General features: G+C 61.8%; 1 protein-coding gene across 6 annotated transcripts in view; it reads left to right on the top strand.

Annotated features, from left to right (window-relative positions):
- Nucleotides 1–27,379, top strand: part of SCUBE1 (signal peptide, CUB domain and EGF like domain containing 1) — a 131,315-nt gene that overhangs the window by 58,634 nt on the left and 45,302 nt on the right. For 2 of the 6 annotated variants that reach the window (XM_042993464.1, XM_042993466.1), the window contains 3 exons: nucleotides 15,445–15,570; nucleotides 19,694–19,810; nucleotides 22,488–22,577. In XM_042993464.1, the coding sequence (XP_042849398.1) occupies nucleotides 15,445–15,570; nucleotides 19,694–19,810; nucleotides 22,488–22,577 (333 nt within the window). Of the gene's footprint in view, nucleotides 1–13,933; nucleotides 14,475–15,444; nucleotides 15,571–19,693; nucleotides 19,811–22,487; nucleotides 22,578–27,379 lie in introns of those variants that run through there. The other 4 variants (XM_042993468.1, XM_042993470.1, XM_042993467.1 and 1 more) reach the window with 4 other exon arrangements.

Genomic DNA, 27,379 nt, shown 5'->3' with positions numbered 1-27,379 from the left:
CGTGCGTGATGCTTCTCATATGTGGTTGCTTTTGATTTGGTTTCCAACCTAGCCTAGACTCCGGGTCTCTGGCCGCTCCCACCCCCTCCCCCCCACCCCCTGCACTCTTCTCTTCCCCGTGGGTCACCCAACTGCCCTTCATTGCCTGGCCCTTCACACAGGCTGGCGTGGCCTCGCGTCTGGCCAGGGGTCCTCTGTACCAAAGATGTCAACTCTGCTCTGGTTGGCCAGGAGAGCCTGTGTCCCAGCAGCCCCTCTTGCCTGTTGGAGAGAGTGCATCCCAGACCCTGAAACCAGACCCAAAGCGGATGCGAGTGAGAGGGTCAAGGCACTGTGCTCGGTGGGACTTTGTGGACTTTGCTGTGAATGTTGCAGGGCACCCTGTCAGTCCTGGGGGGCGGAGGCAGGGTCCACACTTCGGGACGGTCACTAAGCACCTTGGGGTGGGCAGCGAGATAAAGCAGTTTTCCGGCAAGTGATGCTGGCGGGCGTCAGGGTCTAGAACTCACATGTGGGTAGTGTGGGCGGAGAGGAGGGTAGCCGAGGGGAAGAAGACAGAAGGACGGCCGAGGGGAAGGTGACAAGAGGAAGGGAAGGTGACAGAACAGCGGTCAAGGAGAAGGTGACGGGTGGCCGAGGGAAGGTGAGAGGCAGGGCACATGGGACTTTCTGCAGAGCCCCGCCCCCTCAGGTCTACACTTTGGGGAGCCTGTTGCCCGAGTCACGTGGGTGCAGGGTATCTCAGCGGCGGCCGCCTCCGGACGAGACAGGGCCTGGCTTCCAGCCACCCAAGGAGCCCGGGAGGGGAGCCCGCAGGCTCCGCGCAGGACCAGTCCACCGCTGCTTCCCATGAGGCTGAACGTGCTCAGCACCCTGGCCCGGGGAGAGGCTGGGGGCCAGTGCAAGTGGCCACCCCCGTCGCCTGGTCAGCCCCGGCCTGGCCCCGGCCTGGAGCCTCAGCAACTCTCTGGGCGTTGACGGATGTGAGGGAAATCTCCGGAATCTGGGGCTTCATCGGGGTTTAGGGGCCTGGGATACTCAAGTGGAATTTCTGGTCTCCCTGCACGTGTTCTGGGGGCTTGGGGACGGCGTATTGCCATCGATGTCACCGAGTGACCTTGTGACCGGGCATGGGAAGGGTCTGGGTTCCCCCGTCCTGCTTGGGGGGCAGTGCTCAGAGCCCCACCTTTGAGCCAGGGCTTGAACTCCCAGGACGCACAGACGGCAGGGGAGGCAGACACGAAGGTGAGGGCTGTGGGTCGGGGTGCCAGCACGGCGCGGGGGGAGGGGGAACTAGGCTCCAGCACAGGGGTCCTGGGCTGTGGGGGAGTGCCAGCGGGCTCGCTCACTCAGCAGAGAAGACCGAGTGCTGCACTTCAGATGAAGTCCCTCCAGCCAGCACACAGACTCCAGTCCTGCAGGCCACATCCCTCCAGTCAGCCACAGCAAGAAGCCTCTGTCCTCGGGACCCTTGTCCTCGGGATCTGGGCCCGCTGCTAAAGCCCACACCACTCAGGCACTGACTGGGGAACTCCCCAGCAAGAGCCACTGGGGGGTTTTCGGGTACAGGGCCCTGGGTTTGGGCCAGAGCAGAGGGCCGCCTGCCGAGACCCCAGGAGCAGCCTCTCTGTCGGTCCCTGCACTCGTCCTAGACCCTCCTTCCGCGTTCCTCCAAGGCCGGTCCTTGGCCCTCCTCTGGACTCTGTCTTCTACCCTGCCCTTCCTGCTCTGACTTGCCCTTCACCTTGGCCGGCAGTCAGACTGGACTCCGTCCCCAGCACCTTCTCTGCGAGCAGGTGTCCTCCCTTGCTAGGCTCATCCCCACCCCTCTGTTGCTCAGCTCACACTCCCCATCACCCTGACACTTGCATCCACTCTGGGAGGTACTTTGGGTGAGTGCTGTCATCCCCACTCCCGGAGGGAGAACTGAGCCGGGCCACCCCAAGAGACGGTCCTCAGGACGAGGAGGGGCCGACCTTCTAATGCTACAGCCATTTCCCTTCTCCTGCTCCATCTACTTCCAGATTCCAGTAAACAAGCCTGTGGACAGACCCACAGTCCCTTCTGAGCTACCCCAGCCACAAAGCACAGCTTAGGATCTTATCAGTGTGCCTGGCTGGCGGGCTCCCCTGGGCTCCCAAGATGTGGTTCCCCTGGCCCAAGGCCAGGCCTTGACCCAGGGGGCTCCAGCGTGGCTCCTACAGGGCCAGGGACATCTCCTGCCCTGTGCCGGAGCTTTCCATCATCAGCTGTGGGTGCTGGGACCCCGCAGGTGCATGGGCTGGGAAGTTTCTGTTGTAAATGAGGGGAAACGGCCTGGCCACACTAGCGGATCCCACCCTGGCCTCAGGGCTACCCCTGCCAGCTCTCCCCGGGGTGAACCAGCCGGGCCGAGAGCACAGGGCAGGGCTTGTGCACAGGTTCTCCTCGATCCCCCTGCCTGCTGCAGGCCAGGTGGGCGGGAGAATAAACAGCTCTCGCATTTAGCGGGAAGATTTACGGTGCCGCCGGAGGGGACCCGTCCCAGCCCTGTGCAGTCCGGAACGGCCCCGGAGGCGGGGACGATAAATCCAGCCCATTATTTTTTACGAGCCTCCCACCCCATAAACAACTCCTCTGGCTGGTGAGCCCAGCTTCACGCCCTTCTCCTGGCCTGGCCTCCAGCCAGCCCTGGCCGGGCACCGGGACCCCAGCACTTACTTGTGGCACTGGCGGTGGGGATCTTCCTGTGCTGCAGCGCCTCAGGCCGCCCAGAGAGGACCGTGCAGGGCAGACGGTGGACCCAGCCCGAGAGGCACCTAGCCCTGGCCCCCTTGGCGGCCACAAGTCCCGTGGCCTCAGTTTCTGTTCCGTGAAGTGGGGCAGACATCGGTATTCGTTGATACTCATGAATTAATATTTACAAGGACTGCTCTGGACACAGTGTGCCTAGGCACCGCTGTGTGCCCAGCCCCGTGCCTGTGCTTTGCCACGAGTGATCAGATCCCAAGAACAGTCTTGTGCCGCTAAGTCCCTCTTGCAGGCGAGGAAGTGGACATTGAGAAGCAGAGAGATTTGTCCATGGAGCCCTCCCATGTGTGTCCTTTACCCATTACGGGCCTCGGAGGGTGCTGTTTTTCTGCCTCAAATGCCATTCCCCAGCCCCTCGCTTCCTGGAGAACTCGTCGTCCTCCTTCAGAACCCGGCTCGCTTTCACCTCCTCTGTGAAGCCACCTCTGACTCTTGCCAGACACGTCTTCCTCTCCGTGTGTGCCACAAGGTTCTGAGCGGCTCAGCTCGCTCGCGCGCTCTCTCTCTCTCGCTCTCTCTCTCTCTCAGGAGACCCGTGTGTGAGCTCCTAGAAAGGGCACAGACATGTTTCTTACGCCGAACCCAGTGCGGGGAGCAGAGGAGACGTGCCGAGTGGCAGTGAAACGGGATGGGATTGACCTCGTGGGGGGAACAAAGGTCTGAATCGTGTGTGGCCTCGGTGGCAGGTCCCTCCCGTGGGCAGGATGCGCGGCACCCGGCGAGGACTTGCCCCGCGCGTGGAGCCAGGCCGTGGTTTGGCTGGGGGCCGCGGCTGCCGGTCTCGCCTGGGCTGGCTCCCCGGCTGCGTGGGCTCCCCGGCTGCGTGCAGTCGGCCGAGGCCCCTCCAGCGGGAGAGCCCAAGTTTGCCAGAGGCTCGGAGACTCTCCCCTGCCACGGCCACCTCCTCGCCTCTCTGCCTACGCTGATTCTTCATCGGGGCACCTTTCCTCCCTGCTGCCCCAACCCTGCCCTCTTCCTCCCGGCGCCCTCCCCCCTTGTGCACCCAAACATGTATCCGGGGAAGCCACAGCTAGGCCGTCTAAGTTAGAATCAACGGTGAGAATCTGCGTTAAGTTCCCACAAGTGGTTACACCTGCCCTTGATATGAGCTCACGGGAAAGGGAGACGTACTCAACATTTGTTGAGTGCCTACTGTGTACCTAGCCCTTTATACCCTTTACTTCCCAGAGGACGCTTGGCAGGGACAGCCGCCACCACAGGGCACAAAGCAGGGGATGGGGATGCCGGGAGGGACCGCAGCACCGCTGGATTGGGACAGAGCCACACAAAGTGTCTCTGTCTCTCGAGCCCCCGCTCTGCACTGCGCCGCGGCAGGCCGCGGAGGAGAAGCGCCAGGGGCCGGGGGGCTGCTCTGTGTCCTCAGAGGACCTCCTGCTAGCGTGTCCCCCAGCGGCTCCTCCCAGGGGCCCCAGGGCTGCTGTGGCAACACTGTGGGGGCCAGGCACCCCCCCCCCCCAGGTCCCCTCCGTCTGGTCGCCTGTCGAGAGAGAAACGATTTGTTCCCTGGTCACGGCCAGGCCCATGGTCTGGGGGCTGTGAGCTGACTGTCCCCCATGGCTTCCTCTAGGGAGGGAAATGGTTGTCAGATGAAAGAGAGGACGCTGTTGCCACTTGGGTTTCAGGTAAGCAACGAATACTTTGTTAGTGTAGGTATGACCCACGTGCCATCTGGGACATACTGATACCTGGAAGTGTCTGTTGTTTTTCTGAAATCCACACGTAACTGGGCATCCTCTGTGTCTGTCAGGCACGTGTGTAAATCTGGGAGGAGGAGAAGGACACCCCAGACCTCAGGCCTCTCGAGCCTGGGCGGAGTGAAAAGCCTGCCGGGCCTCAGACGGGCTTGGACGTGCTCGTGCTGACGCCTAGTGGTCAGCAGGGGAACTTCAGGGGGTCGGAAGGGGAGGGGGGCAGCCGCGAGGTGACCCAGGGGCCGGGGCCGGGGAAGAGGGGACACGGGGGAGACAGGTCGCCTTCACGGAGCACCTGAGACCCGAGGGGCTTCACAGAGCAGGAGGCTGGGCCGGTTCGGGGCCGCACACCTTCAAATGGGCCGGGATGGGAGGCGTGAGGCAGAACCCGGAAACCAGGCCCACCCCGCCTCAGCGACGCCCACGGAGCCCTGCAAACATTTGTCCACGCGTGTCTGCCCAGACCGCCGCGTGGTCCTCGCATCCGCTAGACAGGCTCCCTCCCATCCCACAGAGACAGCTTTCGGGGGGCCCGGGTGTCGGACCTGGTCCAGGCACCGGCGGGGCGCCGGAGGAAGGCTGGTGTCCGTCCCTGCTTTCCGAGAGGGCAGGCCCGGCCCAACCCCCCCTGCTGTCACCCGGGATGCCGGGAGCCAGCCACGTCTCAGCAGCGCGTCGCACGCGGTGCCTGCCCACACGGTGAGCAGCGGTGACCGTGTGGGCCGGGCATCCCGCTGGCCTGGCTCGCGGCTTCCGCACGGAGGCTCGCACAGGTGGTGCTCTGCGAAGGCTCATGGAATGTGCGAGGGCCCGACGAGCGCCTCGTGAGCCGCCTCCTGACGTGGCAGAAAGAACGCGGAGCCTGAGAGCCGGGGCATCGGGAGCCCCAGGGGACAGAGTTGAAAGGTTCTGTGTAGACGCCGGGCTGACTGCTGCGTGACCCAGTGGAAAAGGAGGGCTTTTGTCTAGATGGTCTCCAACGTCCCTTCCAGTTCTAGCTTTCCAGAAAACTGGTCCCTTCTGGCTTTTTGCTGGCATGTAATCCACAGCGAGACCGCTTCACTTTAGAGCCATGACTTGTCTACAACCGCTGCGCCTGGAACCCACCGCCCCGCGGGCGTGTGTTGAACCCCCACGAGCGGCTCGACTGTGGTCGCGGCCCCTGCGAGAGCGGAGCCCGCGAAAGGCACAGAGGAGAAGCAGCCCGGTCTTGTGGAACGGTCTGGTGTAGAGGGGACCCGGCCTAAACATACGCGGAAGAAAGCGCAAGTAGGCCAGTGAGCAGATGACGGGGACAGTGTTAGGAGTCCAGTCGCAGGAGGGTTGGACCTCCACGGCTGGCCCAGCTGGGCGGCAAGCGCCGAGAGGAGGCGGCGTGCGAGTTCAGAAGGGCCGGTCCGTCCCGGCAGGGGGCCGCTGAGCCTGAAGGAAGGGCGGCCGGCAGTAGGAGGGCCGAAGGGTCCTGCCTAGGGGGCGGGGGGGTGGGGGGCAGTAAGGGAAGATCAGACCCACCGAGGCAGTGAGACACGGGCAGGGGGGCAGCCGAGGGGGCCCCAGGGTGGTAGGTAGGGTGTGGGGCGAGCGTGTGACCGCTGCTGGAGAGGGGCCCAAGGGGACCTTGTCCCTGCTCCACCCCACCAGTTGGGAGATCTCTCTCTGAGCCTCAGCATCGTCACCCCTCAGGTGGGCCTGCTGACAGGACCTGTGCCCAGAGTCGTGCAGACAGTCAATTAGGGACATTCGCAAAGAGGCAAATTGCACGGGGCCTGGCCTTGAGGGGCTCTGGGTGAGCGGGAGTCTGTGGTCTCCTGTACTCCCACTCCCCAGGTGGGGGCACCCTGCTCCGTGTCCCTTGGGCAAGCCACCCAACTTCTCTTCACTCCTTCCTCCTTTTCACTTGCAAGGTGGGGAGAACAGGTTACTCGGAGAAGTGCCCGGGAGGCTTTGAGGAGATTATTCATGTAAAGAGTTAGCGTATACAGCAGGCGCTCACTGACAGTAGCCGTGGTTGTCATCAGCCTGCGGCGAGTTTCTGGTGGGCCCCCAGATCCGGCCCCCTGGATCCCCAGGCCTCCCCTCAGTGGTCACCTCTCTGTGCCTCGGCGCTCCCATCTGTTAAGTGGGGCTAATACCCTGGTGTGTGGAACAGCTCGGCACACGGGCAGCTCTGGGCAGTCGGGCTCGGTCGTGGTCGTCGTTCGAATCCCCGCTCCCCCAGTGGCCCATCCCTGCCACCGCTCCTGTGCCTTTCCGTCGTGGCACGGCCTTTCCATGTTTCCTTCATCCCCCTGGTTTTCGCCTGCCTCGCTTGGACGGCTTGCCTCGTCTGGGTTGGGGAAGGCGGTAGCGTCTTCCTGCCACCCCCGAAGGCTCCAGCCTCTTTCTGGGCTCCGTAATTTTCTATTGATGAGGTCGAAGGGGAGGGGAATCCCTCCCTCCGGAGGTGGGGGGAAGGGCGGAGCAGGGTAATTGTTCTTCTCTCCCGTTCCCAGCTCGCCTTCCCTTCCCGTGTGTTTAAGGGACATGGGTGCGGAAAATGATGTTATTGATGAAGTCGCCATAGCAACGACCCTCGGGAGGCACGCATTCCGGCTTTGTTATCCTGGGCCAGGGCAGAGAGAAAGGCCCAGCTCCTAAGTACAAACAGATTGGGCCCGCACCCCCCCGCCCCCCGCCCCGTCCTGCTTGAGATGCATCCGTGAACTTTGCTTTGCCGAGAAGACGCGACGTGCACACTGGCTTGGGGCAGGCAGATTCTGCAGTGGTTTAGCTCTGTGCACATTCTCGTGGAGAATCCAGACGTGACGGAAGGCCTTTGGGAAAACTAGGCCCTGGCGGGGAAGGGCTGCCGGGGCCCGTCCCAGGGCCCAGAGGAGGCAAGAATCGAGAAGGGGCCCATCGCGAGGAAGCCCTGGGCACCGGGCAGCCGAAGGCAGGGCCCGGGACCCCGGCCCTGCTCCCCAGGCACGGCGCGGCCCTGGCACGTCCTTCCCCGCCCTGATCTAGCCTCCGTGTGCTTGCTCATGAGATGGGCATGGCCGTACCCATGTCTGCGACTCATGATGAGGGCTCAGTCACACGAGAGCGTCGTCAGAGCCCTAGTCTCTATATCACATGTTCTGAAAGACTGAGAAAGGGCTCCTGATTGTGTCCCAGACCCAGCCTTTCTCCCTCTCCCACGGCCACTGCCCTCCCCTAGGCTCCTTTGTCCCTTTCAGGGTGATAGCGCCTCCCATGTGCTTGTGGCCCGAGCTGGCTGCCCTCCGACAGCATCCACAGCTCTCTGCCACGGAAGTGCACCCCTACCCTATTTATAACCTTCCTGTGCCCGCCCCCCTCCCAGCCTGGGACGCAGTCCCTCAAGCTCTTATCTGTGTCCTTAGCCTCAGTGGCCCAAAGAAGGGGAGGGCACACTGAGTGAGCGCCTGGGAGGCCCGGCCTGTGACTTAGCCACTTTTATATGGATGGAAACTAAGGCTCAGAGGGACACGGTTGCCCAAGGTCCTGAGGGCAAGTGGCAGAGTCTGAAATCGGACCCCGTGACGCGGCCGTGAAGCGTCTGTCTCCTCATCACTCCCCGCCCCATCCTGGGCACAAAGAGACACTCGGTCGGAGTTTGCAGAGCATCATTAGATTTGGACGGATTAGATCAAATTAGATTCGACCTTGCTGGCAGCCTGGCCTGACTGGCACCGGGTCCCTGAAGACCAGGATTTCTGGAAACGACTCTGAAATTCGATCTTCTTTCCCCTCTAGGCAGGGAGGTAAACAGGCCTTCCTACTGAACTTGGCACTGTGGTTACTCCCCATATCAGGACGGGGAGCCGGGCCAAGGGAGGCTGCACCCCGCCCAAGGATGCCGTCTTGTCGTCCGGCTCCCAAGAGCACATGCCGTGCAAAGCAGGGGCCGCAGGAGGACAGAGTCTGGGCCAAGGTCCTTCCGTTCTGCGGCTCACGGAGAGCCGCGCCGTGCCCGGCCCCGGGCTTGGCCTCTGCCCTGAAGGAGCCTATGGGCTGGCATCGGTGGAGACGGCGTGCCGGTTAGAACTGGCCAGAGTGCCCCAGCCCCCTCAGGGGAGCCGGGGTGGGGCTGCAGCACAGGGGGTGGAGCGGAAGACGCTGAGGCCTCTTCTGGTAAGGAGCCCAGGACCGTTCCCCTGGAGCACCTCACATGCCGTGGGGTTCATCTATTCAAACTCACTTACCCTCGGCAGTAGCTGTGCTGGTAACACTACCTGTCAGCTCACTGTCCTCAGGACAGCCCCCCCGGGAGAGGGCAGAGGGAGTGCCACCTTCTTTACCCCTGGGGCCGAGGCAGAGGAAGCCCCACGCCAGGCTCCAGGAGACGGAGCTAGAGCCCCTTCCCCTGCCCAGGCCTGAGCCACCTTGGTCGAGCTCATCCGTAAGGTGAGGGACTGACGTGGGTCATCGTAGGTTTGGACTGTGTTAAGGGAGAGGCAGGGGGCTGTCCCACGAGTGACCGCGGGACTTGTCAGAGCCCTTAATGTGTGCTGTGGAGTTCCCGAGGTGCCGTCCCAGAGAACGCATGGCTGTGAATGCCACGTAACGCGGTCACGATTCTCTGTGAGATGCTGTCAGGCGGGACAGCCTTCGTCTCTCCCTTCCTCCCTCCCTCCTCCTCTCCCACCCTTGCTCTCCTTGTATTTCTTTCACCCCTGTGCTGGGCACTGAGGACACAGACAAGGATAAAGATGTCCCTCTAAGTTCCCCATGGCGGCTGAGGAGGGTGACTTCGCAACCACGCGCATGTAGCACAAGGTAGACAAAGGCAGGAACCCGCTCTGTGCCACACGCATCACGTAGTTCTATCATTCGAGTGTCGTGGCAACCCTCGGAGGTAAAGGTCATGACAACCCATTTCCCAGCTTAGAAAACAGAGACCCGGAGAAGAAGGCATCTGACCAGAGGCTCAGGTACAACGCATCTCGGCCCCAGCCCCTCTTGAGCTCTGCACAGCCTTCCTCGGGGTGCCTAGAGGATGGTGAGCCCACGGGCAGGCCACCCTCTGGGCCCGGGAGCTGGCCCCTCCCTCTGGCTCTCCGCGTTAGGTAAGACCCGCTACGTGCAGCCAGGGTCCTGGGCACCGGGACGTAGCGGTGGACGAGGCCCCTTCCTTCCAGCGGGAGCTCTCTGGTTCGGGGGAGAGGTGGCCGCAGGTCGACGTGCACGGGGGAGAAACGGAGCGGTCCCTGCCTCCCACCCCATCAGCACTTTGCCGACTGGAAGGAAGAGACACGGAGCCAGGAGACTCGGTCACATCTCCGTCACGTAGCGGGGGCTGTGCCCAGTGCTGTCCGGAGGCATCGGTCTCACGGGCTGGCGCATCGGCTCGTCGCTCAGCTGAGAGCCCTCGACCTTTCTGAGTGGTCATGGTGGGTGTGGGCCAGGCCTGTCCGAGGCCGCCCTGGTGCCTCCGGCCTGATGGGAAGGCCGGCACGGCTGCAAAGGGAGAACAGGACTCAGAGGACGAGCGGGCGAGGAGTGGGGGGGCGGGCAGGCTGCTCAGGGAACCTCGTGCTGCTCGGAAAGGCTAAAGGGGTGACGCAGGCACAAGAGTCGAGGCCTCGTGCGAGCCTGACGGTCCTGTAGCTGAGCTGAGGCTCCGCCCTCATGCGCGGTGGTAGCCGGTGCGAGGTCACGGGAGCCAGGGGTTACGTGCTTTGTTGAGGCGCTGCTCAGAGAGCTTCACGGAGGAGGAGGTGTCTGAACCGGCCTTGAATTTTAATAGGTGTTTAATTCCGAAGACAACCACTGGTGCCAGGTTCCCAGTTCTGTTCACCCCGCGAAATGCTGCCAGTCCGCCTTCTGGGTCCCACAAGTGTAGCTCAGGGACCCCGGGGTGGGAGAGTCTGGCTGGGAGCCCAGCAGCCTGGATTACAGTCCTGCCATGTGATCTGGGACAGACGCTTCCCATCTGGGGGCCTCATTTTCCCCTTCTGCAGGATGGATGGACAAGATGGGCCGCAGGGATCCATCTGTGGCTCTGCCAGCCACGCCTCACCTCTTCTCGTGGGCTGCAGAAGCCGGTGTGCCCCCGAGTGAGGAGAAGGTCATGTGCTTACTGCGTCTGTAGCTGGTAGAGCCGAATTACGGGCACAGAGGCGGCCAGGTTCCTTCCAGGCCCCAGGCCGGCAGTCGTAGCCGCCTGGGGAATGGTCGCTGACACCATGGTGATGCCCGGCTGGCCACCATGGCGGGGAGGAGGTGCCTCCAGAAGCCCTCAGGCCGAGAGGAGCCCAGCCCCACGGGAAGCCAGCTGTTGGTGGCTGCTCTTCTCGGCGGCTTGCTCCGTATTGGCCTATTTCCCAGCACGGTTGCTGCTTGGCTGTGAGGCCCAGACCCGTGTCCCAGACCCCCATAGAAGAAGGGAAGGTTATTCCATTTCCCTCCCTTTGTGGAGGATCCCCTCCCAGGCAGGACTTATATTGGACAGTGAGGTCACTGAGAAGGCTCAGAGCTCAGCCTGCCCGCAGGGCCCGGCCAGAGGGTCATGCTAAGCCCAGAGAGGAGAAATATGGCCACCGTGTCAGCGCTGCGAGTTGAGGCTGGGGACCGAGGAAGGCTTCCTGGAGGAAGGGACGCAGTGGCACTTGGCCTTATGGAGCGAACACCTTATGGGACACCTCACGGGTTGACCGTTTCCTGTAGCGTCCAGTCTGTGGCAGGTGCAGGGACAGAGACACCCCCTTGCCCCGGCAGAGGCGAGAGGTGATGAGTGCCTGAGAATGGATGGGGGATGGGGACCTAGCTTCAGGCCCACCTGCACCCCCAGGGGTTCCAACAGCAAGGTCAAGAGTCAGCACCCACCCCATTCTCCTCCACGATGACTCTCCTCTCAGCCAACTCTCCCCTTGTCTTGGAAAGTATCGTTTTTAATTAAAAAATGTGTTAATGTTAACATGTGATAGATTTTCAGTTTCTATTTTTACAAATACAAACCGCCCCATTTAGTTTCCAGGATAGCAGATATTAGCAGCTACAGCACGTCAACACGTGAACAGAAGCTCGCAGGCTCCCGTGTAACGGTCAGAAACGTACAGCGGTCCCAAAGCCCTCTCCGCCGACGATCCAGCACTGGCCCTGCGCTCGGCTGGAGGAAAAGTGCCCCGTGCTTCGGAGCCTGGGTGGGGAGTCCTCGGTGGGTCCCCTGACCTCACTCAGGACTTTAGGCGGAAGACGGGGGCCTCGCCTGCCTCTCCCATGGCTGCCAAGGCCACTGAGGTGGACACGTTTGAGGTCAGCCCATCACTGGTGGGGCTTGGGGCCCGCCCTTCCGGCCCCAATGTCACTGCTTCCACGTCGACTTAGACTGGAACTCCGGATTACCCCCTAAATTATCCTTTGCCAGAGAAACAACAACAGTGTGGCTCATTTTTAAGTCTGGATTCTCAGAAAGAAAGAGTGCCTGATTGCAAGGCCACAGTGGAAGAAAAAGCTGAGGGACTTCTAAAGCCTTGTACTCGGTTTAGCGGCCAAAGTTCAAGGCCACATCCGCTCCCCAGTGACAAATTTATGGTTAGTGATAATTAGCAGGGTTTCTGGTGAGTTGTGTTTCTTTGGCTGGGAATGGAAATTGAATCTCTCTCTTCACAGATGAGCCTGAGCGCAAACAGGGGCCCTCAGGCTCTTCCCAGTTTAGGGAGAAAGCACAGATCCGTTTGAGTGGCATCGATTGCCTGTGCCAGCCCCAGGACAGCCCTGGGCGGTTAATACGGGGGGGGGGGGGGTGTCGCGTGGGGTCACCATCGGGAAGCCCTGTGGAACCGGTGCAGTTTGAGACAGGCCTAGGATTTTGTTTGTGGAAGACAGGAGGGGCGAGGGCGTGGAGGGGGCGGTGCCAGGGGTTGGTCAGCAGGCAGCGTGAAATCGCAGGCTGGAGTACGAGTAGGAGGCGGAGGGAGACGAAGCTGGGAAGAAGCCCGAACACCAGCCCCTGTACCTCGTGGGCGCCAGGGAGCCATCATCAGGGTGGAGGTGGTCAGGGAGGCCCCTTGGCGGCCACCCCCCACTGACCGGCCCCTGGCCAAGGCGGGAGTCTCTCGGGAGACCTGATGAGAGACAGCGTATGTCTCAGTGGCCCGTGAGATCCCCTCAACTGAGAGCCTTCTCTGAGGGGGGGCTGCCGGGCCTAGACAAGGTCCCCGTGAGGACCTCTCTCCAGATCCGCAGAAGATCCCGGCCTTCGGTGCCCCCGTAGAAAGACCTAGCGTCGGAATACCTACGCTGTCTTGTCTGTGGAGCACAGATTATCATTCCCATTTTACGGAAGAGACTCAAGAAGTGAAGCGATTTTTTCTGAGACACGCAACCGGGAAGGAGGCCAGGCGCATGCCCACAGCTGCTGCCCTGGCAGTGACCAAAGAGAGCCATGCCACCTTGGTGAGGCTGGCTCTCCCCGGCTCGCAAGGGCCGGCTGTGCACTGCTCCCCAGCTGCCTCCAGGGACCTCTCCTGGCGCTGGGCGTCAGCCGTGCTAGGGCGTTGGCACCCCGGCAGCGGGCTGACGCTCACGCCCACCCCGAGCCCTGTCGGCACCCCCACTCCCGGTTCCGCGTCGCGCAGCGCCCCCGTCCGCCAGGCGTGCACGGGTGCTGTTGTGGACTTTGGCCAGAGGAAGGGGCTGTCTCTCCGGATGAACTTGAAGCTTCCTACAAGGAGCCCTGTTTGTTCCGCTGCTGGGTCGTTGGTCACGCTCTGCATCTGTCCAACCTCGTGCCTGGAATAAGTAAGGCAAGTGAGGTGAAGGAACAACGTGGGTAGTCAAGTCAGGTGAAACCAGAGGTCAGCACGCTGAGCAAACTGCAGGCTTTACTCGTGGCCGTTTCTTCGTTTTACTGATATTTAGACTTTTTAAAACTCTCTGTTGTGGGGCCTCTGGGTGGCTGAGTCGGTTGAGCTTCTGACTTCGGCTCGGGTCATGATCGCCAGGTTCGTGAGTTTGAGCCCCGCATCGGGCTCTCTGCCCACCCCCCCCCCCAAAATAAATAAACATTTAAAAATACATCTTGGTTGTAGCTGCCAGGGTGTTTGTGTTTTTAAATAGATGTCAGATCTCAGTTGCCCCCCCGCCGCCACCCATGCTTAAAGTGGACAGGGTCAAGACTGAGCCAGTACTGACACACACGTGGGCCACCTAGGGGAAGGGAGACCCCCGTGTGTCCCCGCCCGTGGCGTTCCTTCCCTCCGTCCAAGGCTGGCTGCTCTCGGGTAGGACACGGAAGTAAGGTCTCAGGGCGCTGTGTGGGCGGACAGCAGCTCCTCCTTTCATCTGCCCTTAGCCTCTTGATGGACTTGTGACCTACAACCTCTCACTTGACCCCAGTGACCTCATAAATCCTGGAAACTCCTCACAAATCACCAGGAAGATAAACATCAACTGGGGTCAACCGGAGGGGGTCCGAGCCACTCCAGGCAGGCTCCCGGGGTGGGGGGAATGTCCCAGGAACTACGGGTGACTGAGGAGAGAGGCACATGGCCCACCCCAGGCGCCCCTCGTTGTCCCCATTATGCCAGAGCCCTCAGGGAACATTTCCATGTAACTCTCCGTGAGCACTGACTGGAGGCCAGGCCTCTGGAGCCTCGAGGTGAATGGTCCATGGTCCTTGCCCCGGAAACTCAGGGTGGCCCAGCTCTCTGCGCTCCACAAGGCCTCTGGGCCAGGAGTGGGAAAGAGGTTTAGAGTCTGAGGTGCTGGTCCACGTCCTTGTGATGCCTCTCAGCGTACCGTGGGCCTTTGGGCAGGTGTCTCAAGCATGGTTTCCCCACCTCTGAAGGGAGCGCTTGCCCTTATAGGGGCAAGGAGCCCGAGCACATTGCTCCTGCCTAGGGTTTGGAGCCCCAGTAGAGTCTCGGGGAGCCTGGAAAGAGAGGAGACAGGAACACGGCTGGCCTTGTGAGGGACAGGGCTTCTGAGCCCGGCCGGGAGGACGAGTCGGAAGGGCCCGCCAAGCAGGTGCGACAGGGGCAGGGCTCCAGCTACAGGATGGGGACACGAGCAGGCGGTGGGGTGGCCCGGCCCCAGCACCCTGGGACAGGCTCCCCTCTCTGATGCCTCCCAACCAGCAAGGCAGGGGGCTGGGTCTTCGCAGAACAAGGCACCCGAGGTCTGCAAACCTTTAAAAAGTAGCGTTTTTAAAAAGTAGCGTCTGCAACCAGCAGGAGCCTCGGGCTGAGATTGTGGCAATGGTGACCCGCGTGCCCCGGGACGCGGAACAGGCTCCAGGGGGGTACAGGGGCGTGCGGACGGAGCCGGAGGTCGTACGGGGCTCTGTGTTTGGGAGTGAGGGTTCCTCGGGTCCTGGGGCGCACTGCAGGGACCGGGGACAGAGACAGACCCCCCTCTGGCAGCTGGGGGGTGGTGTGTAGGTCAGGGCGTGGCCGTGGGGCTGGTGAAGACGAGCCTCTGCCACCCTGAGGTCCAAGAGAGCAGCACAGCTGCCTCTGACTCGTGCAGGAACGTGGTGAGGGGTGGCCGCGCGGGGCCGACGGCGCCTCCCAGGCCACAACACCTCTCCTGACTGCTGCTGCCCACCCCCCCCGCGGTCCCCTGACCCGTGAGCGTCCCCTCGGGGCCCAGCCGCCTGCTGCGCTGCCGCCATCATTTGAGATGCCGCCGCGCCTGCTTTAGTAGGGAAGCGGTCCGAAGCCCCGACCTGAACTCGGTTCCGTAATCCGACCTAGGGAGGGAACGCTTCTTCAGTGGGTCCCCTGGTTTCTCCCCAAGACCTCTCCAGCTGGACGGCTAGGTGCACACCCCGCCGTGCGCGGACGGTGCACGTGCTAACGGCGGCCCCAGAACGCTGTACTTGATGGTGACGTTTTAGAGGCTGCCTCTCTTCAGCCTGAAATTTTCTCTCTCTTCCCTCCTCCGGTCCCCTCTCTCTCTCTCTCTCTCTCTCTCTCTCTCATCTGTCTCTTCCCAGAGGGTATGAACTGCATGAACAAAGACCACGGCTGTGCCCACATCTGCCGGGAGACGCCCAAAGGTGGGGTGGCCTGTGACTGCAGGCCCGGCTTTGACCTTGCCCAGAATCAGAAGGACTGCACACGTAGGTAGATGGAGGCAAATGGGTCAGACATCCCCATGCGTCTCCTGCCATTGCTTTATTGGGGGGTGGGGGGATCTGTCCAGTCGGCTGGACGTTTCCCAGGGAGGGCTCTCCGCCCCTCGGGGTCGAGAGGAGGGCAAGGTCCCTGAAGAGGCCTGGGGAGGCATGAGGGATGAGGGCTGTGATCGCTAGACACAGCGGTTTCCCCACCTGGCACGAATCACCGACAGCCCAGGGGCGGGACCCTGCTCAATAGCCCTGCCGGCGCGAGCTGTGACCCTGACCCCAGAGACCCATGGGCCCTGAGCCGAGCCCTCCCACGGGTATGGAGGGCTGTGGCACAGAGACCTACAAGCCCAGGCTTCCCTGGGGCCAGGGCTTGGCCCTTGGTGACAGGATGATATCAAGAAGGAAAGGAGCTTGGGGGGGAGGGGTCCCAGCCCAGCCCGTGCTGACCTTATTTCCAGGATCACAGATCGGAGCTTGCAGGCTGCCCCGCGGGGCCCATTGTAAATGGTGATTCCCTGGGAGATCTGGGTTGAATGAGGCCTCTGGCCAAAGGTGCCATTCAGGACCAGCTTGGAGGTCAGCCCACGGGGCACAGGTGTCATTCAGCCCCTTAATGTGGTCCTCCCCGGGAGGACTGGGAGCCCGCAAACGAAGCAGGACTGTGGCTGAACACACGAGTCCCCAAGAGCGTCAGACCCAGCTCCCAGCAGCTGCGTGGGGAGTGGCGGGGTTGGCCTCGGCTCACTGGGCAGCTGGGACGCCCGCCGTGGTGCCGCGTTTGCTCTGTGTGTACGAAGAGCTGAGGGAGGCCCGTGTGCCTGCTGCCCACGTCTGGCCAGAGACACGTGCTTCGTTCCAGCCCCGCTCTGTGATGCAGAGAAAGGTGTGGAGGAGTCCGAATCCGATTCCCGGTAGAGAAAGCAGCCCCAGCCTTGCCACTGAAACGGGAGACTGAGCTGACCAGCGCTCACAGAGAAACTGGCCTTGCTTTCCATCCTTCGTTCTGTGGAGAAGACAGCTGGCCCTTGCCGGCCTGTCGTCCTTAGTCCGTGATTGTCACCAGCTGTTCTGTGGGTGGCCGCCACACCTTTCCCAGCCCATGCTCCTCAGTCACCAAGGTCTTGGGGACCCACATGCACTAGACACAGTCCCTGTCTCCAAGGAGCTCGTGCTCCAGCCCCCACTCGTGATGCGTCCTTTCCCCGAAGTGGAGATGCTTCCTTCTCCCCAGGCACATCCCGAGATGCGGGCAGCCTCCCTCCTTGTTGCTGGCCTTTCCTGTGGGGCCTCACAGATGAGCGTGTGGGTGGTCACCAGGGCGAGTGCCCGGCTCCAGCCCCAGGACTTTGCCAGGCCCTCTGTCCTCTGCATCGGACAGTTCCTTTAACTACAGAGAAACCCGCTGCGCCTGGTGCCCTTCAGAACCGAGAGTGCAGAATTGCAGCTTTCCCAGTCTTCCGGACCAAGGCCAGGGACAAGCACGTGTGGACTGGGCAGGCTTGTTGACAGGCTCAGCCAGAAGTAAAGAGTGTTCCTTCCACAGCAAGACTGGCCAAGCCTTGAGCTGGGTGCTGGGGAGAGAGCTCTGCGAGCCACAGGCGGTGGCTGGGACCCACTGAACCGTCTGGGATGAGCACTGCAAGGGAACAGGTTGCTCAGAGGACGTCTCCCGAGGGGCCGAGCTGATCTGAGAGGTCGGGGACAAGGCAGGGCCCTCTGTGAGCAGGGAAGCACACACCTCCCCACCCTTCAGTGAGAAGACTCAAGCCCTCGACCCGAATGTTTGCTGGTTAAAGAAATAAAAGCCCCACTCTCTCCGCTGGCGGGGGCTCCGTATTGCCAAGGTGTTTATAGAATCGGATACCGGTCCTGGGGGCAAGGAGTAGGTGACCACAGCCCTCCTGTGCAGGGCCCGCGCGGATGGCCCTGGCTCCTGCCGTGTGGTCGACGTGAAGGGTTAGCATAAAGTTGGCTCTGAGGCTTTCCCCCTGGCCCTCGAGGCCGACTGAGGTCTAGGAAGTTCTACATCCGGATTTGGGTTGGGGGCCTAGCCCGCCTCCGTGGGCCAGCAGGACCGCAGGGCCTCGGCACCCAACTCTTCTATCCAGAGTGCGGGGCCCACGCCGGGGCCAGAGGGGCTTTTTCCATCCCTTCTTGGTGGTCCCGGAGCTCAAGGCGCCAGCACGCACTTCCACGTACAAGCTGTGGGCGCTCTCGGTGCCCGCTAGCTCGGCCCCCACGGTCCATGAGATGCGGGCACGCCCGTGTGGGGGAGCACGGGACCCTCAGCACGGCCCTCCCCCAGCTTGCCTCGGACAGACCTTCGCCCTCGGAGTCGCTTGCAGGGCGCGGCCCATCTCCTGGAGCCCAGAGCTTGGAAACAACTGTCTGCGGTGTCCTCGCGGCCTCCTCACGCCTGCACCCCTGCCCACTGTGAAACGAAGCTTCTCTCAATCTGGGGAGGCGCGTGACGTCCAGCCCGAGGCAGGGCTGTGCCTGGGGCTCTGCCCTCACCTGAAATCTGTGGCCGCCTCTGTCCTTGGCTTCCCCGGGGCTCTTCCTAGGCAGAGAGCTGAGCTGTTTCAGAGACGGGAGACTGTGACCTCAGGCTGCCGGGCTCCCCGGGAAAGCTGAGAGAAGAGATGCTCCTGTGGAGAAGGGGCCAGAGGGGCTCCGCACTCCAAGTCCCCGTTGTGCTTCCTGAAGAGTTGTGCACGTCCTCAAAATGTCACCCCGGAGGTTGGGTTCCTCCTCTAGACGGGACGTTAGCTCCCTGTGGCAGAGGCAGCCCGGCAGAGCCTGTCTCTGGTTGCAAGGACGGCATCTGAGACACTGAGCAGAAGCCACTCTCTTCGTGTCCTCCTCAGCCGGCAGGGAGACAGCACGTGTCCAGGCTGACAGGGTCCCCGCCATCACTGGGGACGGACGCCATGGAGGCTCTGTGCCATGCCCTGGGTGAGAGGGGTGCCTGGGAGAGGCGGCCGCGGGCCTCAGTTCTGGAATGCTTGGGACCCGTCGTGGGGATCTGCCACCCAAAGGAGCGTCATTAATCCAGACCACCACTCCGGAATCTTCGGCCCCTCCGACGGTGGTTGGCCTGAGATTTACTTTTGCATATTTGATCATCACTGGGGTCCTGCCAAATACATGAAGAGCGTAGATAGAATTCTAGATAAGTGGTTAAGGTGCCAGGAAGACAGCCCGTCCTCAAGGCCCTGGGGCACCGTTTGCATACAGGCGATGGGCACCCTGTCATCTTAACGAGCTGAGTAAAGCGGGGGCTGCGAGAACCCCTCGCACAGAGATCTCGGATCTCCTTCGGCTCTACTTCTCACCCTGAGATGGGATAACAAGCGGTTTTCTTTTAAATAAACCGGAATTTATCTTCTCCTACCTCAGACCGGCTGTGTTTTGTTCGGCCCCCTTTTGGCCGACCCGGGTCGCTGATGCCGTGAAACGTTTTAAGACTCTGTTAGACGCTGCAAACTACGTGACGTGTTTCCATAAGAGGTCATTCTCAAAAGCGCACCTAAGATGACATTAACGTGCATATGTTCTGTCTGTTTGGACACTGCCTCCGGGGATCCGGGCTCTGAGGGGATACAGGTGGAGACGGCCGCTGGGACTAGGAGGGAGCAGACTTCTGTGGGGACACCCTCCCGCACGCGGAATGAGTGTCCCCCTCGCCACGGGCCCGCCACCTCCCTCCCTCGCCTGGCAGGGCATGCCTGGCATTAACAGACACTTGTCCCGTCCAGACAGGCAGTGTCTAAGTGCCCCTGGAACCTAGGAAGGATAAAATTGTCTCCCCTAGCGCTTTCTTCCCCAAACACCGTCCGAGTCTGTCAGCTGGAGCCGGCCCTGAAGCCCACACGACCCAAGTCCACCCGTCCTACCCCGGTTCACGCCCGGGGAGCGAGCAAACCCATCCAAGACCCTGGTGGGGCTGAAGTCCAGGGAAACGTGTGCTTACTCGCTGTTCATCTTATGCCGCCACTTTGCGCCCCCCTCCCCCCCGCCCCGTCCCTTAAGAGAATCAACCAGCACCAATAAACTAATCCTCTTTGTTGTTTTTCCTTTTATACACACGTATGTACGCTTTGGGCCTAACTAGTAACCTGTAACTATGGAAACGGAGGCTGCCAGCACAGCTGTGAGGACACAGACACGGGCCCCATGTGTGGCTGCCACCAGAAGTACGCCCTCCACTCAGACGGTCGGACGTGCATCGGTAAGTAAGTGTGCCGGGCACTGGCACCCGTGCGCCCCCCCCCGCCCCCCCAGGGTGCACCGTGTGGCCCTGCCTTTGGCCAGCACCCCACCGCGGCCCGGTTCCCAGGAAGTGAGCCTGAGGGAGCACCCAGGTCCCCACCTAGGGGGCCGGCACACGTCCCCGAGGGAAGCCTTCTGTAGAGACTTACGCAGGGCCATCCAGCCACCCAGGACCGAGCACCTCTGCTTCGTGTCACTGTGGGCTCTCTGCGGGTCCTCCTCCTCAACGGGGGTGGCCTGTGAGGAGGAGGAAGGTGTGTGCACCCGAGGAGGGGACCTTCTGTCTTTAAAGCGCAGGGGTTTCCCTCCCGATACGGGGACGCACAGCACATACGCCTAACCTGCATCTTGGCCCCATTAGCGACGTGAGCTGCCCGCCACAGTCTAGAAAGCCAAGGGGTTTACTCAGAAAGAGGCTTTAAGTCTTCATCGTCTACACCAGGGGAGACGGACGGAAGAATCCCGGGGTAGGGCGGGGGGGACTCTGGGTGTTTTTAACTGCTTCCACTCCTAAGCTAACGGAGCTCTCGCTGGACTTCTCCCAACCAGAGTCCCTTCTTGTCAGCATTGCCCCTTCTGTCACCTCACCTGTCGTCACATGGAGTCCCCTTCCCCCCGGTCCTTATTTCCAAGAGGAAGCTAGAATATCTGGGGTTGCCTCCTGCCGTGATCAGTAGTCGCTTCTTTCCCACCCAAAAATAACAGCACATCTTGCAGCTGAGAAAAAGAAGAATTCAAAGTTGGCACCCACCCAACTTTGTTCATCCTCTGTTTTCCTTCCCTTCAACGTCAGCCACCCTTAGAAGCCCACGGTCGGTGGTCACGTCTGTTCTTTTTAAGGGCGGGAGTGGGGGGCATCTCTTCATACTGACTCTGAAGATTTTCCTGAAGGGACTCTCCAGTAACACACAAGGGGTGGCAAGCAGGCAGAGCCGGGGAGCCAGAGTTTGCTGTCGCCTTCTGTCCCCGTGAGTGCTCCCTCGTCCTGTGAGGGGCCGAGCGGGGGCGCCGGGGCCGGGGCCGGCCCCCAGCGTCTCACCCTGGTCCCGGCTGTCTCCCAGGGGCTGCTACCTGCGTGGTTCTCCCCTCCTCTGTGTGGTCTCCTCTCAGACGGCCTTTTTGGTTTCATCCTATCTCCTTCCTCCTGCTTTTCTGGTGATGGTCCCTGATTGCCTGTCTTGTCTGATAACCGACGTTCGTTAAGTATTTTCAGAGCCAAAAGCCAAACCGAACGAAACAACCAAAAAACGAAAAAAAAAAAAAAATTTTTTTTTTTCAAAGCAAAACCTGGTCTCAGACTAGTGTCTCTATTGCAGCCTGATCCCATCTAGAACCCCCTCTCCCGCCTCTCTCCCTGTCTCCACTGTCCTGCCGGGGGGGGCCCCCCAGGCCCCCCCAGCCCCTTCCTGTCTGTCTGCTGGGTCGCCCTCCCTGTTTGTGTCTGCAGCGCGGCGGCCCCCGCCGGCCACGGGACCAGTGCACTCAGCCGCCGGCCAGACACACACCCAGCCTGGTCTCACGCATCTTGTCTCTGTCCACCTGACTCGTCGTTCCTCATTTTTTTTACCTTTCAGCGTCTGCTGCATGTCAAGGCCCCTGCCTAACTCTCCTCTCTGACGTAACCTCCCTCGCCCCCTCTTTCCCTCCCCTCCCCTTAGCGGTCCTCCTCCGGACCCAGCTCCTGGGCCATCGCCCCCCGCGGGCCAGGAGAACCACCCGTGTGCCTCCGCTCACCGCCGCGCAGCTCCCCCCCTCGGGAGCCCGTGTCCCCACACACCTCCGGCCCAGCCGAGGACCGCCCGGCTGCTAACCTCACGTGCGCCTCCACGGGCAGCATCGGGGCACAGCGTCTTGCCCGACGGCCAGGATGCTGCCGGCCGGCCCGCCTCTCTCTCCGCACGCTCCTGAGATGACTGGCCCCTCTCGCGGCCCCTGTCAAGCACTTGAATGTCTCGCTCTAGTCCTCTATAGACAAGCAGGCAACCAGCGCTGCCCCAATCGAGCCCCTGTTCTGTCTGTCTGTCTGTCTGTCTGTCGGACTGGGTCCATTGTTGTGCGTGTGTTTGTTCTCCCGGGTGTTTTGTTCTTAACTTTGCATGAGTGTCTGACGCACGTCCGTGCCCTCGAGACGGGGCGTCTGCTGTCCAGGCACAGCCATCACCGGACCTCGCGGCCCTGTCCCTTTGTCCTGTGCCTCGTCCTGTGCCTGTGCCTGCCCATCCAGCCTGAGCCGGGGTGTCTGCAGTCACGTGTGTCTGCCCGAGCGCTGAGGCCGTGCCGTCTGCTTCCGCGGCCCCCCGCGGCTGGGTCCGTCCACTCTGACCTCAAGCCGCCGCCTCTGTCTGTCGGCAGATGGGCCCCGCGTCCCGTCTGTGCCCTCGTGTGGTCGCCCCGCCCCCGCCCCCACCCCCACCCCCACCCCCGTTCCGCACCCCCCACCCTGCTGCCTCCTCGCCCTTGCCCTGAACACGCCCTTGGAGGTTCCCGGGATTGGCCCCTCGGCGCAGACGCCGCGCCGGCCCGGCACGCCGTGTTGGCTGTGTGTGCGCCACGCCGAGAGGCTGACTGTCTTGGGCCGCGGGAAGTGGGCTCTCATTAACCAGCGGCTCCGTGTTTGTCCCTTACTTGTGTTTTAGAGAAGGATGAGGCTGCAATTGAGCGCTCTCAGTTCAATGCCACGTCAGTAGCTGATGTGGACAAGCGGGTGAAACGGCGGCTACTCATGGGTAACACTTTTCTTCCACTTCCTTTGTTGTACTTGCACCTTTGTCCGTGTGCGTGCGCGTGCGTGCGTGCTGCGGTGTGGGGCTGGGAGTGCGTGCTGGCGTGCGGGGTGTGCGTGCGTGGGGGGGGCCCCCCTGCGTGTGCCCGCGCGTGCCGTGTCCGAGAGGGGGGGAGGGGGCTCCACTCCAGATGTGAACTCGCTCTTCCCTTGTTAAAGGTTTTGCCCTTCACCAAACACGTGTATTTCTCTGTGTGTTTGTAGCAAAGAACCCAGAGCCAGTGTCTAGGGGCCTCTGCGGGTAAGGAGACCCCTCTACCCACCGTAAATGCCCACATTGGCTGTCAGGAGCCCCGAGGTCAGCAAAGCGACACTGAGACACAGAAGCAAAGGAGGGCGTTAGCACAGAGCAGCGATTCAGGCAGCAACGTGCCTCTCGGTCTCCTTGCCAAGGAGGGAAGCCACGTTCAGGGCGAAAAAGACCCATCTAGATTCGGGGCCGGGGGATCTCCGGGGCCTGCTTGATAGTTGGGAGATCTGCTACCCGGAGAGGAGAGGACCGTTAAGGTCAAAGCAAGACTCACTCGGCCCCTTCCGGCCCCGAGGCTCCTGACTCTGTGAACGACCCAGCCTGAGGTGGGCATACGGGGACAGCCTTGGCCCATTTTGTGCTGGTCCTGCTTCAGGCCCCCGCTTGTATCGAGGGGGCAGGTGTGATGGCGGCTGCGCTCCAGACACTGGCCCCGGGCTGGACCCAGATTCTAGGGAGGCTCGCCCGGAAACGGCTGGCGCTGCCCAGGGTGGCCTGGGCGGCCTGCTGGTGTGGCTGACCCTGAGCAGGGGAGGGGGGAGGAGGAGGAGGAGGAGGAGGACCCGGCTGGCTGCTCGTCCATCGAGCTCAGGCTGCGGAAGCACGGGGCAAGTCTGCCCCTCATTCGTCCATCCCCCTGCCCTCAGCTCTCCAGTTCTGCGCTTGCTGGCCCCTGAGTGGTGCCAGCTGCCCGGGCCTCTGGAGCACAACCGTAGGGTCGCTTGGGACTGTCACGCCCTTCCTTGTGGCACACCAGCCTGGGGCGCTGTGGGTCAGGTGGTACATTTCCTATGTCCCAGAGGAGGAAACCGAAGTTCGTGGGGGTCCTCTGGCTTGCCCTCAGTCACATACTACCCCGCGCAGCTGAGCTTAGCCCGAAGGTCACGGCTGTGTGGGCCATCCTAAGCGTCAGGGTCCCGGGGCCATGGAAGTCAGAGCCTCGGGGTCCCGGAGAGGTCACCTAGTTTCATGGTCCTCATATGGACCTCAAAGGAGTCCAGGCATCTAGGGAGAAGGGAGACGTAAATGGGGCCACGGGAGGGATGGGGCCTTTCGTGCTGGGAACTAGGCTTGAGGCTCCCCTCCCTGGTGGAGCTTCGAGGATCAGTGGAGAGCCGGGCTGACAGTGTTCTGTGAAGCCTGAAGTCCATGCCGGGCAGGACAGGCGTCACCCTGTTTCTCAAACAAGAACACTAGGGTCCAGGGGGTCTGGAGGATTCACCTCTGGTCACACGGGCAGACGGGACTTCTGTCTGGAAGTCCCCTCTCCCCAAGCTCTCTGGACGGGACTGTCATGTTGACTTGGGCTGTCTGGGCTGGCCTGGGAAGGGCTGGAAATGGCCACGGGGCAGGCTTGAAGGCCCCAGCGAGCAGGCGTGCCCACGACTCTCCAGGACCCAGAGCTAAGTAACCATCCTTGAGGGTTCCATGAAAGGCACCGTCTAGAGCGCTGGTGAGCCCCTCCCTCGAGAGCCCATAATTCTTAGCACCTGTCTCCTCTGAGAGCAGCCCATGTGGGACAGACTTGGGATCCTACTGAACTCCAGGCTCTAACTAGCAGCACTTGGCGAGGACAGCTGCTCCCAGGCTGTGTGAACAGAGGCACGACAATGGAGAACGAGGGAGGTCGCCAGCCCCGTTGTCCCCTGTGCTGGTCAGAGCACGCCTGGGGCATCACATTCAGAGCCCGGCCCTGTGTGGAAAGAGCAGCGTAGACCATGAAGGGAACCAGAGTTGGATGAGCATCGTTGGCCGGTGTGACGGGGCCTGTGGCTGGTGGGCACGTGAGCCCTCTTTGGGGTCCTTGGAGGGGATGCGGTAGAACAGGCAGAGGGAAGGACCTTGTTCTGTGGCCCAGGAGCAGATGAGGGAGGCAAGACACTGAAGGGTTTGAGGGCAAGGTCGGACCCTGGGCCACCCAGCTCCAGAGTCTGCCCCCCTTGACCCGGATCCTCCTGAGAGGGCAGAGACTAGCGAGGAAGGGCAGAGCCGGAATGCCCTGGAACCGTCTACTATGAGCGGTGCCCATTATAGTCACGGTACAGGCTTCTGCCAGAGCAGGGCACGCGTGCTGCAGTCCCCCGGTGGCTGAGATGCCAGTGACCTTCCTGTGTCAACAGGGCTCGTTTTTAGGGGGGTAGGATAAGACTGAGCGCAGGGCGGCGCTTGGCGGCCCCGTGAGGCCCCGTGAGCATGCGCCATCCCGGCCCTGTCCGTGGTGCCCCACGTCAACGACAGACTGGTTCTGCGGCCTCGGGTGACACCCCCTTCTCCGTGCCACAGAGAGGGTGATGGTCTGTAACAGAACAGCCTGGGGCCATTCAGGGCTACAGAGCCCTGCCCCACCCTTGGGGTCCCGGCTGCACCCAGCCGTTGCTGTCTGTAGTTACCCCCAGTCACCGAGCACAGGCGAAGAGCAGGGGCGGTTACATTTCCTTTCAAGAGGCTCCAAATACGTAGGAGATTTTTCTGTTGACATTAAAATCAATTGAAATATTTGGGTTTGAGGGTTGGAGTGATAAATTTCAAATATCTGGCCGACTTGTGCAAAGCCCCTGAACACCCCGCTAAGTTTGCCAGGGGCCCCTGGGGCCCCACTCACAGCAAGACTGATGAGGCGCTGTTTTGTTGTTCGTGTCAGCCCGGGTCTTCGGTCAGTCCCTTCCCCACAGCGTACGTGGGTTGGATGCCGTGTTAGCTTCCGTTGCTGCGAACAAGCTACCGCAATCTTAGTGCCTTAAAACAGCACAATTCGTTGTCTCCCGCGGGCCAGAGACCGGACTCAGGACTCACCGGGCTACAATCAAGGTGTCAGCAAGGGCTGCATTTTTTTTTCTGGAAGCTCTAGAAACTTCTAGAACCACCCACATTTCTTGATTTTTGGCCACTTCCTCCGTCTTCAAAGCCGGTAGCATTGCATCTCCCTGACCTTGCTCCCGTCTCTTTCTCTGATCTCTCTCCTCCACTTTTAAGGAAACTTGTGACCACATCGGGCCCACCCAGATGATCCAGGACAAGCTCCCATCTCAGGGGCCTTAATTTAATCGCATCTGCAGAGTCGCCTCTGCCATGCGGGGTCATGGGGAATTAAGGACGTTTCAGGGAGCTGTTATTATACTGACCGCAGGGGGTTCACGCTTGGGCTCGGAGGAACCTCCCGGGATGTCTGGCCTCTGTGAGCCCCAGAGGCAGAGCCCACGTCTGCCCTCTTTACTGGTTTATCCCAGGGCCAGCGGGGCCACCATTCTCCCAGCACAAGCCCGGGGCTGGCAGCACGGGATGCATTGGATGGTGCAGGAAGCCCCGTCCCCGCCCCTGCAGGTGGGCTTAGAGCCCCCGCCGCCCGCCCCCCCACCACGGTGAGCACCCACCGCTCCTTCCGGCAGCCTCAGTGCCCTTCAGCCCACTCCCTCTGCTGACTCGCGCTCCTCACCAGTGAGTCTTCCCGCAGCCCTGAGGCAGACGTCCCCACTTTGCAGACGGAGGTGAGGCCCCGCAAAGGGAACACTCACACTCCTCCTCCCCAGCTCCCGGCCCCTCTGCCCACCCAGGGGCCGCCCGCCTGCCACCTCTTTTGTGCGGCCACCACCTCCCAGGCCTCACCAACCTCCCAGGCCACCTCTCCCCCAGACCCACCTGGCTGGCATCCGTCACCTCCTGGAAGCCACCCTCTGCCTGTCCCTCAGGCCTGCACCTGCAGCTTCCTGCTCTAGTGGGCCCTGTCACCCACCTTTCTTTACCCAGGTGCCATCTTAGAGAGTTCCGCCTGACGGAGGCTCGTCCAGACCTAACTGGTCCTTCCTTGCCACCCCCATCTCCACTCCTTGCCCCTCCTCCACCAGCACCCTATTTTGTCATAAGCCTGGGACTCCCTGACGTGTGGCAGATGCCAAGACTATGCCAGCTCTGATGGCCCCTGGGGGCACAGCGTGGGACCTTGCCCAGAGCGGGAGCACAGGGTAGGCTGGTTGGCCGAGAGCATGAATGAAGGCTTCCTGGAGGAGGGGACCAGGGTTGAGTGGGGCCTCACTGCTCGCTGTTCACACAGGCAGGTGTCCGGCTGGGAGAGAAAGGGCAGACCCGGATCCTGAATCCTGGGCAAGGCTGGCAGTGGGGAGGGGCTCAGGCAGATGTGAGGCAAGGGAGGTGATGACACAGGGCAGGTTCCTGACCCAGAGGGGAGACTGAGGCTTAGAGGGGCGGGACTCACCCCCAGCCTCCCAGTAGGTCAGGCAGAACCAGGTTCCTGGTGCCCGGGCCCTGCATTTGCAAGGACCAAGCCTGGCTGGGGGGGGGAGCGGGCCCGCCCCCACCCTGCAGAGGCCCAGGGCACTCGCCCTCAAGTCCCTGGGCTGCCTTTGGAGCCTGAGGCCTTGCAGCCTTCCCCCTCTCTCTGGGCCCCACGTGAAATCTGAATCTGGTTCTAGCCGGTCTGTAGGCCCGTCTCCTAAAGCATAAAAACTGTGAGAGACGATCCTTCTGGGGGCACAGCTAAC

The sequence above is a fragment of the Panthera tigris genome, chromosome B4 (assembly GCF_018350195.1).
Source record: "Panthera tigris isolate Pti1 chromosome B4, P.tigris_Pti1_mat1.1, whole genome shotgun sequence".
In the NCBI taxonomy this organism is placed as follows: Eukaryota; Metazoa; Chordata; class Mammalia; order Carnivora; family Felidae; genus Panthera; species Panthera tigris.
Note: the sequence above shows the minus strand (reverse complement) of the source record. Positions and strands in the feature narration are given on the sequence as shown.